Here is a 14,607-nt window from a genome sequence, read left to right as displayed (position 1 = left end):
TTGGTATGTCTTCCATTCTCCTGTAAATTCTTGCTTCTGGATAAGCACCTTTTTTAACTTTGCAGGTTTTCTAGGGAGAGATGCAGACCTCATACTTGTTCTCTTCTTCTTCATGCTGAGAACACAGCTATAAGCTTTGGCTGGAGCTGTAGTGTCTGTATATAGATAGCTTCCTTGTTTGACTCAAAGATGAGATCCAGCCTAGCTCTTGCCTTTTAATCTGTTGCTGGGCTGGGCTGGCGTCTGGTGACGCATTGAGCTAAGCTGGCTGCAGCGAGTTAATAGAGAAGACGAAAGGTGTCAAACCCCTGCAGAATGGCTCAAGTACTTGCAGCGTCTGACCCATATCCTGAATGCTGAGAAAAAGATGATAAAGCTGCCTCACAAGAAATTACAGAAATTTTTCCTTAAAAAGGTAAAATGCCTTTTTTTTTTTGTTTGCTGCTTTGCTTGCTTTAATTAGGTTGATGACAAAGTTTGACAATTGCATTGTTTTCGTGCAGTCAGCCTTGTGATTTCTTTGCACAGAGATGCCTCAAACTGTTCTCCTGATGTAATGTTATCCTTGGCTTGTGGTTTGGGACATGATGAAAACCATCCAAAGCATACTACAGCAGCATGCTACATGGGTTAGTTTGATTACAGCTGCAGTTTACAGGTTCTGTCACTCTGTTGTGTTATTCTGCCTCTTAACCTTGCTCCTTGACTCTGAATCTGTCAAGCAATTTTAGTGTTTTCTAAGTTTTTTGCAGTATGAGAAAGAATGCTGTTCCTTGACTGGTGCTCATTTAAAAAAGGAGTTGATATTCAAAAATGATGTGCGTATATTTACATGTAGGCTGTATATTTGTAGTCTGTTTTCAAATACACCCTTGTAACTCAGAGATACAGTAACCTCTAATAGCAAACAGATATTTTCAATTAGAACAAGTAGTTTCAAACACAGGTTTTTAGTTTAAAACTGCCCCTAGATCATATTTTTCTGTCAAGAACTATACCTAGCTAGACATTGAGTGCTGTGGTAATTAGCTATCTGAAATAGCATCCTTTGTCTGCATTATCTATGAATCCCGTTTTGGCAACATATAAACATTTATCCCCTAGGTTATGAAAAAATATATGCTTTTTCCCCCTCCCCCTCTTTCTCATCTTGGCTACTCATACACACAGTTTATTAGTGGTTGATCAGAAGCACAATCTGTTTATTCTGGAGAGCATCTCAATTCTAGTGCAGGGTGCTCTCAGTTGTCAGTTGGAGTTTCACATTTTCACAATGCAGTATAACTTCACATGTATGGGATTTCATACTGATATCTGTAATATGCTGCCTCAAAATAAAATATTTGACTTGGTTGTATTCTTACTAAAACAATTTTAAAGGGGTGCAAGAGAAGACGCTTGTGTTTCAGTGCAAGTTAGAATCTGGCACACAGTTCCCTAATTTTTGGCACCTTCACAGATGCAGATGGTTGGTTGTACCTCTTACTCTGGAGTAAGTTTCCAGCATTTAAATGTTGACATACTTATGCTGTTGAACTGCCCTTTTGGGGTTTCTTATGTTGACCGAAAATAATTTTCCCCTTTTGCTAAAGTATATACTCCCTACTGTCTGCAATATCTGATCAGATGGTCATATTTCCACTGGGATATAATAACAACTGTGGATTTTCTGTTATACTCTTGCATATAGGACTGAAAGCACCCAATTGATTAATGTGGGTTAAAGTGTGAGAGAAGATGAATTGTGCTAGATTTGGTTTTAATGTAATTGCTGAAAATGTATTTAAGCTACTGGTTTGAAGTGACGAAGCGAAGGTGGCTGCAACCAGGAAGGTGGTGAGCATAATTTAGCATGCAAATAGCAGTAGGTCATTCATAGTCTTGAGTCCCATAGCAACTTGCTGTCTCAAAAAGAGGTGTCTGTGTGGTGCCACACAACAGAGATATCAAATGGGATTGTGTATTTGCCTGTGTTGACAGTTCATGTTATTTCTCTGGAGGTGGAGGAGTATTTTCAGCAAACTATGCTTTTATTTGTGGTAATGTGTGAAACAAACTGGTAAAAACATCTGTAGTCCTTCTAAGAGTTATATGCTAGTTCCCTTTTTAGAGGCCTTTTTCTAAATGCTGGGAAGGGGAGGCACCACACAAGTGGCTAGATCCTGCCCTCTGCTACGTGTGCACACCTTGGACTCAAGTGAGTGCATGAATGTATTAGGAGGGAAACTTCACTCAGACTGGCCTTGTGCTTTGTTACAGTAGCCTATGTGATCCCAGATTCCCTGATTATACCAGTTAGTGCTGCAAATTTTTTTCCCTTCCTTCTTAATGGCTGTTGCATGCGAGCAGGCAGTGTTGTGGTTAAAAAAGAAAAATGTAATCTCCAGTAATTGTAAGATGAATTAGGTGAATGTCTTTGAGTGGTGGTTGGGAAGAATTAATGGATATTTTCTGGGTTATTTTGCTGTAATAGTCAGATATGGAATTAATCTAATAATTTCTTCCTTTACTTACATGGCCACTGTCACAGCCATAGCTTTTTGAAGCAAGTTTTGAAAAGGACCCATAGCTCCCACCTTTCTTTTGTGAATATAACTTTACAATTGTCTACTTGATGGCTAGCCTACCCAAATGTTGTTCAGATGTTGGTGCAATTAAGTCACTAAAAGAACATGCTTGTAACTTTGCATATGAAAGAATGCCCCAAATCGAGAAGTCCCTTAAAAAAGTAAGTATATCAGACTTGGGGATGGTCCTGTATTTTCTGGGAAAAAGTATCTGCTGAAGAACTACATTGAACTTGATTATTGCAGTGAACATCTTCTTCAGAGCTTACTCTTCAATATTATGTACTGAAGCAGCAGTGGAACATCTTATCAGATGTTAACGCAGCTTGCTATTTGTGTAGGCACCAGCAGCTCTTAGACAAGAAGTTCCTAAAAGAACTTTATTTCAGGACCAGCAAAAATTAGTTGGTAACAGTACATTTAACAATCTTGTTGACTACTGAACTTTGAAAGAAAGGACAGTTGCTTAACATGTGCTAGTGTCCTTTCATGTAAATTTATCTGTGCAGCAGGATTTCTTCTGAAAGCTTTGTCTGAAACAATCATGCAAAGGCAGAGAGAGGTTTCCTCCTACAGTGCAATAACATTGAAGTAGGATGCTTTACAAAATCAATATGCATAGAAAATTTAGTGTTGGAAGCTGTTTAAGGAATGGATATGAAAATTCCTGCTTGTAGTAAACTATAATTTAGTAACTGAGTCAGCAGGAAAGAAAAACTAGTTAAAAAACATTTTGAATGGCATTCTGGCAGAGGAAAATAGGTTTTTATTAAAAATGAGTAACTTAGAGTTTCACTGTTTAAGAACAAGATTTAATTTCTGCTGATAGGAGAAAAGTAGTTAAGCAAAACAAATTAAGGCTTCAGCCAATACGCTGTTTTATAGGGATCTGGTGCTGTAAATGCTGATTGTATGATTTCTTGAAATGTGTATATTCTTGGTAGCACTAAAAGGAAGGATTTTTAATTTTCTTCAGTGTTGTGAAAAATGATTTGGTAACAACTGCAGTATTGGCAGAATATTGCTCTGTTACAGCTTGTGATAAATGTCTCTGCCTTTTTCTCATTGCCACCAGTAGATGTTTCTGTCCTTCGGGAATGTGTGAGTGAGTCAAAGGATACAAAGGAGAGCAGAATGAAAAGATACATAGCATCAAAGGAGTCTGACAGTGCAGACCTCTTAGATGTCTCCCTGTACATTCACACATACGTGAGTCATACATATGGGCCAGGTATTTTGTGATCTTCTTAATGTTTCTGGTGTGTTTTCATATTTTATATAAAGCAATATTTTATACACATGTCTATAAGAGTAGCTTTCTTTGTCCTATGCATGCGTGTAGTCTGTTGTCTTCTGAGGGACCTAGGCAGCTTGTTGAGTTAAGGGGCTGCCATATCTTGATGCTGCCTGTCCACTTGGGGTGGAACCCTTTTGAATGGAAGGGTTTTCAAGTCCTTTCCTCCAATGTGCACATACCTCCTGTAATATTCACTGTCACAGTTCCTGTCCTTGGTGATGATGTTGGTGAGTACAGGGTCAGCCCTCGGGAGCATGGGGAACTCTAGCAGTGTTTAACTGACTTCTGTTTTACCACGCGACTGTTGCAGTGGGCCTGTGTGTTAAGATACTGAAACACGCCTGATCTGACAAACAGTCTACTTCTGTCACGACTGGGACATTGTTAGAAAAAGACAGGGATAGTCCTCTCCAAATATATTGGAGAGTGCAGAAGGAATGAGAATTAATTTGTGGACCTGCTTTGAATGAGTATGTGGGGGTTTTCTTGTGTGCTGTTTTCTAAATAACCCACTAATGGTGTGTGTGTGTGCATATATATGGAGGGGTTTTTTCTGTATCTAGTGCAGAGAAGGTACAGGTTGGCTCAACTGTCAGCTGGAGCCAGCTTCCCTGGCTCAGTCTGTAAAGGCTGAGGAGTTTGGCTCATGAGGGCTCTGATTTTGTGGGTGCTGCTGGCCCATCGTGACCACTGATACTGCTTTGTCTCATAAGTAAATGCTAATGAATCTTCATTTTCCTATTGTGAAGACTAAGAGGAAAGCAAAATTACTTCAGCTTGGCAGTTGTAGGGATGCTGTTGAAGCCAGGTGCAGAAAAGGAGTCTTCCCATTTATTGTCCCCTTGCGCTGCCTCAGACTGACTGCTAAGCTGCCCAGAGCTGCTGTGGTCTGGGACCAGCAAAGCTGCTGGCAGGGTATGAGGGTGACAGGAGACTCTAAGTATGAAGACCTGGGGCTAGTCAAGCCAGGCATCTTCCCTGTGTGGCAAGGGGAGGAGAACAGGTTGGAGCTGGGACACCAGGTCAGGGGCAGAGCTCTGGAAAGCCAGCCTTGTGTGACTGCTGCAGCTACTGGAGGGATGGGGCGGGATGGGGCCGGCTGGAGAGGGCTCTGTTGCTTGTGCATGGCGTGGGGCCAGCTGCTGCCCTGCCACCTCTACCCTGCATTTTGCAACAACATCCCCCTGCCTCTCTGGGGCTGTGGTGTAGGTGGGATTGGGCAGGGGGAAGACTTTTGCCGCATACATCAGCCTGTTCCCCAGGTGAGCACCTGCTTTGCTTGTGCCTAGAGTTGACCCCAATGCTGTATTGTCTTCCAGCTGTAAACTGGTGTTAAAACTAACTGTAATCTTTTGAAGATGTGGTGTTAACTGCAAGTCTGTGGATGTCTTTGCAAGGAACCTTGCTGAAAATTGTACTCTAGAAAAAATGTAATTAATTCTAATAATTTAGACCCCTGAAGTCTAGACCAGGTGATGGCCAGGCATGCCCCTTTGAGCGAGCGATCGCACACAGAGAAACCACTGTCAGAGTAACTCCTGAAGCAGCAGTTTTCTGAGGGGATGAAAGAGGAAACAACTGGATGTTATTTCTGGCTGGACTTAAAAAGAAAAGTTGCAGGCAGGAGCAGTCTAGGCCTGTCATCCTTGGTCATTTGAAAAGGCTTACCTACTGAAGGTTCAGAAGGCAAAGTCTTGGACCTGCCTGCATGATGGTGGCAGGAATTAGGGCTCTTTGAGCTTTTCAATCCCATCTTGTTACTGCAGTGAGTGGTAGCTGTGTGTTTTGTTGGTAGTCTGTTTTGAAAAATTGCAGGGGAAGCTTTCTAAAGCATGCAAGTCTCACATGCTTTTGCAGATGTGTTTCCTGTAGCTGAAGCACTGTGTTCACTTCTTGGTAACATGTCAACATGGAATGAAGTGGACTGCTCACAAAAAAAAGAGGGAGCTTCCCTTCAGGTCAAGGCCAAGGCTTTTAAAAGGCCAGCAATAAAATTCCGAGTTTAATAATGGCTACAGTTGTATCTTACAACACATATAATATACACAGCTAACTGGCCTTTCATGTATAAAACACTATACAGCTTTTGCATGTTGCAACCAAAAAGTTTTATTCCCTGTATAAAAAGGAGTAAAAAGTTTGAATATAAAGCACTCTTAAACTTAAATTGCTTGATTACTTTCAAAATTACACTGGGAGCTAATCTTTACACTTAAAGGATTATATTCTGTTCTTTCCCCATGCAAGAAGACTGGTATGTATTTTCTGCCCTCTGTATTGGTAACTGGATTGCAAAACAGTGTTGCATTTGAGGGAAGTGGGGGAAGGATTTGTTTCTGAGCTAAGCAACATACATATTTTTCTTCTCACCTTATTCTCAGAAATAGCTGAACCAGTCAAGCTTGAAAGTTTGCAAAAGAATTGAGCCCGAGGCAGTCTTCTGGCATGGAATACTTCAGTCTAAATAGATTTGATTTGGCAGAAACAGGAGCAATTGAAGCATAGTTCTGTGATGGGGATGTGTCAGCAAATTCAACAAGAGGTGGTGCTCGTGGAGGTGGCATGGGAGGCACAATACTGAGGGAGAACACAATTCAGCTGTTGGGAGATGGTCTTCACACACACACGTGCACACGCAGCCCAAACCTGTGTCTTGAGCAATGCCATGCCCAGTTCTGCGAGCACAACTTGAAAGTGTCTACTTATGCAGACCTCTACTATGCCAGTAGACAGCTATGGCTATCCAAGGGTTGTGTAACTGGATTACAGGTCTGATGCAAACGAAGATTAAACCCAATCTGAGAATTTGTTGTATGTGGTGAATGTGCCTCAGTGCAGCCTGGGTGGAGTTGTGTTGGCATGTCATTTGCTACGGGTGATATGGCAAACATTTCAAGGTCTAGAAACACCAGGGATGTGTATGGACAAGAAACTTTTTATTGCTATATTTGAAGCATTGGAAAAATGGGTTGCTTTTCAACTGTCGTGATGCCCCTAATGAGAGGTTTGGATAGAACAGCAGTAGTTATGTGCAACAGACTTGCATTTTATGTGAAAACTCCCTGAATCTCTGATATGAATTAAGGAAGTGTTTAAGTGTTATGAATTAAGGAAGGCAGTTGTGTTTTCCTGAGCCTCAAATGCTGGATGAGCCGGATCCATGGCTCTTTACTGCCAGTTTACTGGCAGGCTTCCTTCCCCCTGTTTACCAAAAAAACCAAAAAACAACCGAGAAACAATTAAAACAATAGACAACAAAAAAACTCCAAAACAAAAATTAATTAAAAAAAGAAACAAAACCTACAAATGAAAAATCTGACAGTGATGCTGGAGGACCTGTGGAAGAGACAGCAAATTCCTACCTCCTACACATATTTGTTGCCCTCCTACAAAATTGCTTATGTGGAGCCTAACACTGTCTTAATGCTTCAATAAACTGTCGATCAAGTGTGATGCAGACCTTGGTAGCATTTCAAGAGAAGTTGTATTGTTTTGGCCAAGTAAACACCCTGGGGGACTGTAACTGCTACCAGATCTCTGCCTTCAGCCTGCTGCAGCCTCTCCGTGTTCTTTGCAGCACGGCTCAGGCTGTGCTGCTGGCCCGCCACGTGCCTTGCCTGGCTCCACAAGACATCTCCCCTGGCCGTGACCCACCATCAGCTGCCGAGGACCACTGGGGAGAGTGACACCTTCTGCGTGGAGGTGTGAGTGTGCTCTCAGTGGACGGTGCTTTTGCCTCCCTGGCTGAGGATGAAGGACTGCTTGAACTGTTCTGAAGTTTACATGTCTACAGTGTGTCACCAGCAGGCTCTTCAGTAGTGCTGGGAAGGCTGTGGAATAGGGTCTTACTGAGGAACGCTGCCTGGGGCTTCAAGATGGGAAGAGGCACTGACAAGGATTGAAGAAAGGAATGGGGATTTTCCATCTAACCTTTGTAAAATCAATGTGAATTTTCTTGCTGTTGCTAACTTTGTATGTCTAGTAAGTATATCTTGTAATTTGTTATCTAGTTTAAAGAACTGATAGGTTAAGAGACTACCTGAAACACCATTGTAAGATTAAATAAAAGGAAATCAACAGAAAAGAACTGTGTGCGTCACACACTAAGCTTTGTCTTATGTAGGTGTGTGCTAGAAGAACATGAAATGTTCTCCCTAAATCCTTTTTGTGCAGGGGTGACATCTCCCCTGGAGTGCAGGACAGTAGTAAGATCTTCAAGATTAGTTGCTATAACAACTACTGCCTGAGGGCCTGGTGCTGTGTGTGGAAAATGCAAGGCTTCACTCTTATATGAAGCTTCCTAGTACTGGGGAGTTCTTTGTACTGCACAGTGATTTCTTGAAATGTGCGGTCAAACCAAAATTGAAGTTCAGGGGGAGAGGTACGGTATATCATAGCTTTCTCTCCCCCTTCTCTTCTCCAACGTGTTTCTCTCCTTTATTAACACATTGCTTGACATTGTGCAGTGTCTCTCAGAGAGATGGTATGACTAATCCACTGTTAGTTCATAAATGTCCTCACCCAAAATACCTTTTTTTCTTTTGGCTGGAAGCAAGTGGTTGCTCTGTTCACAAGGATCTTGCCACTGGCATTTGGGGAAATACCTTGAGGCCTCAAATATGTCCCTGGACTCTGTGTTGGGGCAAATGCTAGTGTTGTAAACCCTTTAAATAACAAATCTCTTCTGAGTTTTGGAAAGGAGCTCCCTGAGCGGCTGACTCCTGGCCGTACTCTGCTGCCTGCTGCTTGCCTCCAAGGGCACCCACGAATTAACTTTTACTGGCAAAGGTGCAGGAAGACGGATGTGTATTTGGTTTTTAAAGCAAAATCGATGCTGTTTGAGGCTTGCTACTATGAATATGCTTTGAATCTCAAAAAAAGAGAAACTTGTGGGAGCTGATGAATTAGTGGTCTGAAAAGGGCTAATGTGCCCTGTCTGCTCAGCTACACAGCTGGAGGGAATTATCCCCCAGTGTGTGGTGGGTGTGTGATTGTCTTCTGAAAGGATCTTCCAAATGTCTGTGTGTGATATGGGATGAAAGTATAGGGCTCAGGAAACTATTGGATAAGAACTGGTTTAAATTAAAACAACTGGTTTAAAAAGAACTGGGGTAAACTCCCTAGTTCACTCAGTTTTGGTATGTTGAAACAGTGGGGAAAATATGAATTCTTAGTGCCTGTGACACAGCACACTGATCAAGTGTAACTACTGTAGTTGCTAGATGTATCTCTGGAAAACAGCTGACACTGCTTTCAGATCAAGACTACTTTCTCTGTACTTCTCTGTAGTTCATTTTTTTTTCTTCCTGTGAGAGTATATGTGGCTTTCTGTTAAGAAAGGCTTTTTTTGGTTTTGTTTTGTTTCTATTAATGACCCTTAACAGTGGTGATCTTCAGGTCAACTTATTGCAGCTTTTGCACGCTACTCTAGCTGATGTGGTACGTAATGCTGGAGACTGGATTTGTTGCAGAGGATGCTGCACAGAATTCAGCATGGCTGATGTCTTTTAGTCTGCAGTGCATTGTACCTAATTCTGCACCTGCTATAGCACTTTTAGAATAGCCCTACAGCATAAAGGGCTATCCCCCTCTAGCTCCCACGGATACAAAGGCCAGAGGTAACGGCAGTTCACATACTGTTAAGGATTGCTGTTCCTGCAGCTTGGCTGTTCCTGCCCTAGGTTTTGATTTACCCCTTAATTCTCCCTTTGAGCCAGTCCCACACTGTTCACTCCCCTAACACTTCACTGAGAGCTAGTGGGGACTCGTGATGAGGTGACAGTTGAAAGGAGCATGGTGAAGGAGCAGAACTGTGTATGAGGAAGTGCTCAGTCTTGGTATGCAGGGAACTGAGTCAGATCGGAGTCATCCCCATGTTCTGTGGGGCCACAGAAATGTGACACGGGAGTGGAGTCTGTCTGCAGAGTTGTTAGCTCAGCAGCCTTTGTGGGGACAAAGCTGGTGTGAAAGAATTGATCCACATTCCTCCCACTTACCCTGCACTTTTTTTTTTTTTTCTGTAGCCTGTTATCCGAGCTTAATGTATGTACTACGTTTGTATTGCCTTTTAAAAAAACCCCAAATGTATTACAGGTTGGAAACTCTTAGTAGAAAAGTCATTGTTAGAAATATGTAGCCCTGGCAGAGGAGTGTGAGGCAGAAAGTGATGTTTATGTGAAAGATGCTTGAAATATATTATTTATTCTCTAAAGCTGTAATTTTTAAGGAAATATAGACTTTTGGTTCAAAGATGATGATGGGTTTTTTAGGGGTTTTGCTTTCTGATCCACCAAGTGATTTTTCTTGAGGCAGTTTTTTTGCCTAGTTTTGCTCATGCATTCAGAGGAGTGCATATTTCTCCATGAGGTCTGGCAGCACTCTGTGTTGGCTTTAGTCAGTTCATACTTTCTGCACAGGTAGTATCCTAGGTCCTTTGTTTTAACAAGACCTTGTGATGATAAATATCATCTTCTTGCCCTGGAAATCAGAGCTTTCTCCCAAATGTCTTGTTGTTCAGTGGTTCCCATCAGGTACTTTTCCCTGCATGGAGACCTGTCTGTCAGAGAATGTAGTTGTAAGTGCTTTGTGCCCTGTAGTCATTCAGATTATTTATCCTTTGCTGAACTACAAAGCTCATGATGTATTTTAGACAGGAGAATGAGTTACCAGCTTCAGAAACAATTTGTGAGTATCTCGTGTGAGCAAGTTGATTTCCTTCCAGCACTACCATTTTCTTCACAGGTATCTTGAATAGCAGTTAGAAATATGGCTCGCCCTCCCCACACCCCCCACACCCCCCCCTCCGGCACACACAGACACTTTTTTGCTGTTCCATTTCCTAGCTGACTTTATGGCGTATTTCTTTCAAAGCTTCAGTCTGTTATACTTGATTTCTCTTTATCTTGATCTGCTTTAGAAAAAGATCTTCAATTTTAGAAAGCAATAAACTGCTAATAGCATAGTTCAGTGAATCATGGATTTGCCTGACAATAGCCTTAGAGGTTTATTAATGCCAGGGCAAAATAAAACATTCTCAATTGCCTTTGAGCCCTTTTACTTGTGCTACCTCCTCTCTAGTTTTCTTTCTTTGTTGTTTTGTTGTTTGGTTTTTTTAACTTTAGGATCACAGTCTCTATTCTAATTCAATGGTGGTTGTATGATGAGTTCTATAATGTAAAAGCTTCAGAGCTGCAACACCCACCTTGTCACTGGCTATGAGTTAATGGCCCAGATTCTTTCCTGTGCCATGTACTGGGATGCTGGGAAGTCCTTCATTAATTTGATGGTACTTGATACAACATATGTGAGCATTTCAATGCTTTAGCCTCCTAACGCTGCACCCGATGGACAGTACAGGCCACAGAGCTATTCTTGCAGAGGCTTCAACAACTTCCTTCCTATTCTTACTGTTCATGTATTTCTTCAGCTATCTCTTTGGTTACACCTAGTTCTGTACATCCATCAGAAATGAACCCAAATTTGTACTGTAAATCTATACAGGTATTTGCAGAACTTGTTGAATAAACTGGGGCAGACTGGGGAGGCAAGAAGAGAAAGAACTTCAACTGCTGCCAGGTGTTTAAACATAGTAATCTTGCACATCTGCACTTAAAATGTAAGTATACATGTTACTAGATGTAAGCTAAATAGTTTGCAGGGTAAGAATGTGGACATGTAGAAATACAAAAATAAACCTTGCAGGTTAATTTGTATCTAACACATGCAATACCATTTGAGAACTATCTGTAACTGGTGCAGTAAGATGGCTACTTCCACCAAGTTGCAAGTCCAGGGTAACTACTTTTGAAGTTTTTGATAGTAACTGTGTCTACTCAGTAGTTGGCAACATGCCTGGAGGCTCAGATCCTTAAATACCATTGATGCCTTTGTGCTTACCCAGAAATTTTGAGACGTACAAACAGTGGAGTAATTGCTGGTCTTGCAGTAAAGCAATGTTAAGTTCACTTACTTTTTTATAAGGGTTGTGGAAACCCAAACGAAATGCAAGGAATTAGGACAGTGGGCTGCAAGAGAGAATATTTGGATGCTGTTGCTAGCTCTGTTCTGTTATTTTGGTTGAATGTTTCTGCATCCTGGGCCACAACATCCCTAACTTGTAGCTTGTGGTAGTTTTATTTTTCTGAAATGACTTATAGGCAAAACTGTGAAAGAATAGTTCTTCTTGTTTTAAAGTTTTCCCCTTCTCAATTCCCAGGTTATTTTTTTCATGTCTCTTCCCTAGGTGAGATTTGGGAATGTGATGTAAGCAGCATTTTCCAAACTGCATTCAAAGTCACGTTCTCTGAATGTTGTAAGGTTCAGTCTTTCTATGTGTTGCTGAATAGCTACTCTTTTGTGTGCAGTGAACATGGATGTTGTAGCATTACTGTTTTGGCAAAATGTTTTTGTCAAAGTCCAAACAACTTTCTCTTGCAATCACTCAGTATTAAAGCCTTTCTACTAGTTCAGGTGGAACTCGACTCCTTAACTACATTTTTGCTTGTCTTGAGATGTAGACTATTTTGGAAAAAATAGTTTCTTCGAGCTTCTCTTTAAGGAGAAACTTCACTCCCCTGCTGAATCTAAGACATTTTAAACTGAATATTTTCATGTGTTTCACCTTAAAGAAAAACTAGTGGTTGAGCACGGAGACTTTTCTGTCAAGTTTATTGCACCTTCTCCTTGCACTGCATTCAAAAGGTGCCGTTTTGAAAAACAAGACTCCTTTTTCATCACTTAAATGACTTTAACCTCTTTCTCTGCTGAATGCTCAAGTTGTCTCCTGTTTGCCAGCACCATCCCTGCATTGTTTGCCTTGTTTTTGAGTGATTTCCCATTTGTTTTATCTGTATGCAGGATTCAGCACTGTAGCTAATGGTGCAGCACACATGCTGTGCACAGTCTGCTGCAGGCAGAAGCCATCCTTCCCGTTAGTAACTACTCCAGCATTCCAATTGTTGTTCAGGCCAAGTTAATTTTTCTCCCCCTTTTGCCAATGTGATCTCTCTCTGTCTTTGCCTTTTCATTTTAATTAGTGTGGTCTTCCAGTTCTGTAGTTGCATCCCCTTGAATCTGGGTATCAGGTGTCTGTGCAGTAGATATATTCCATACATATTTCTGCACGTTCAGCTGTAATTTTTTGCTTGCCATATTGAGTCCAGCAGGTATTAACAGGGACATGTCATGTTCAACAAGATCTCCAAAAAGTGGGTGAGCTGGGATACACACTAGGATTAGGGGACAGAAGGTTATAAGTGTGTCTTTTTTTTTTTTTTTTTTTTTAATTGTATTGAAATCAGAGATGTTTATGCAATCTTTAAAACTTAAAGGGAAGCAGGCAGTGTTGAGGGAAAAGCAAATATTAATATGTCTTTAATGGCCGTCTCACAAGGAAATTAGTCTTGAAATGGATTGCCAGTGCTTTTCTACATTACAATACTACAATCTGATAGGATGTGGAAATGTTATCAAAAAATATATTTATCTTGAACTGTGGCTAGCTTTCTCTTCTTTTATCATACAATTTTATACTGAAATTTCTTGCTTTGCTCTCAGGATTCAAGTATTTCTCAGCTCTACTTTCAGAGAAGTAAACTGTAGCAGGAGCCATGCAATTATATTATATGATTCCCCCTGGCCCCTGCACTTTTCTGAGTATTGCAGTTAAAGGAACAATGAATGGACTTTACTGTGGCTTTTTACTTATCTCTTTCTTTGGAATTTGGACTTGCCTTGGTGCCTTTTTTCCCTGTGCTAGATTATTTATTCCCCTCCCCATTATGCTGCACTATACTTCTCACTTCTGAAAAATTGCCATAATAAAATACCTACAGGCATCTTAATATATATTTCTTTTCTAAGTGATCATTTTTCTTTTCTTCTCAATCCATTGCTTGATGTTCTAAATGAGCCTCTACAAGCCAAGTGATAGACATATAAAGAGTCTTCTGTATGGAAGTTATTCTCATCCCAAACTGGTTTAAAATTGTTGGATGTTCTCTGCATTATAACAATATAAATATAGTGGTGAGTCATTCAAGTTACCAAGATAAGAAATTAATCTAGATTTTCAAAATAAAGCTTTTGTATGAGCTTACTTGTTTGGTATAGTTCTTGGAAATATCTGCAAGGTGTTGATACTGTATTTCTGTGGAAGGATAATGCAGCAAGCAAATAATTCTGTTTCTTCATGACCGAATGTCGATAGGATCTCGTTCCCTTTTATTATCCTCTTCCTAGTCTGTCACTTTGATAGTTATACTGTTTTCCTCCTCCCTCAAGGATAAAGGAAAGCCCTGTTAAAAAAATAATAATAAAAGCACAAGCTTTCTCAGCTGCTTGCTCAATATAAGCAACCTGCAAGTCTGGAAGATAAAGGTGCGTTTACATAGACTGAAATGGCCAAGGCCACTGCTGCAGATACTCTAGCTTTTCCTTAAGCTTTTTAATAAACAGGAAAATGAATGCTTACTTAAATTTCATCTCAACGGGATTATCTTTGGAGGTTTTAACAGAATGCATTGTTCAGCTCTGAAAATCAAGGAGGTCTTGCAGCCACCGGAGCCCTTTTTGTTTTGTTGCCTCCTCCCCAAAGAAGAGTCAGTTAACACGGGAAGGCATCCGCTGTGTGCCACTTCTGAGTCTGGAGGGAGACAGAGTGATCTTAGTGCAAGACTAACAACTGTTGTAATCAGAAGGAAAACTGACTAGAAATGTCTAAAGATATTTTCTTGACACTGCTTC

At 40.9% G+C, this 14,607-nt stretch overlaps 1 protein-coding gene across 1 annotated transcript in view; it reads left to right on the top strand.

Moving 5' to 3' along the window:
- The first annotated feature begins 279 nt into the window (after positions 1-279).
- The window catches only part of RPS6KA2 (ribosomal protein S6 kinase A2), a 280,073-nt gene continuing 265,745 nt past the window's right edge, over positions 280-14,607 (top strand). Inside the window, exon 1 of the mRNA XM_037392121.1 lies at positions 280-415. Coding sequence (XP_037248018.1) covers positions 368-415 — 48 coding nt within the window. The 5' untranslated portion in view covers positions 280-367. The remainder of the gene's footprint in view (positions 416-14,607) is intronic.

Source organism: Falco rusticolus, chromosome 6 (genome assembly GCF_015220075.1).
Source record: "Falco rusticolus isolate bFalRus1 chromosome 6, bFalRus1.pri, whole genome shotgun sequence".
Lineage (NCBI taxonomy): Eukaryota > Metazoa > Chordata > Aves > Falconiformes > Falconidae > Falco > Falco rusticolus.
Note: the sequence above shows the minus strand (reverse complement) of the source record. Positions and strands in the feature narration are given on the sequence as shown.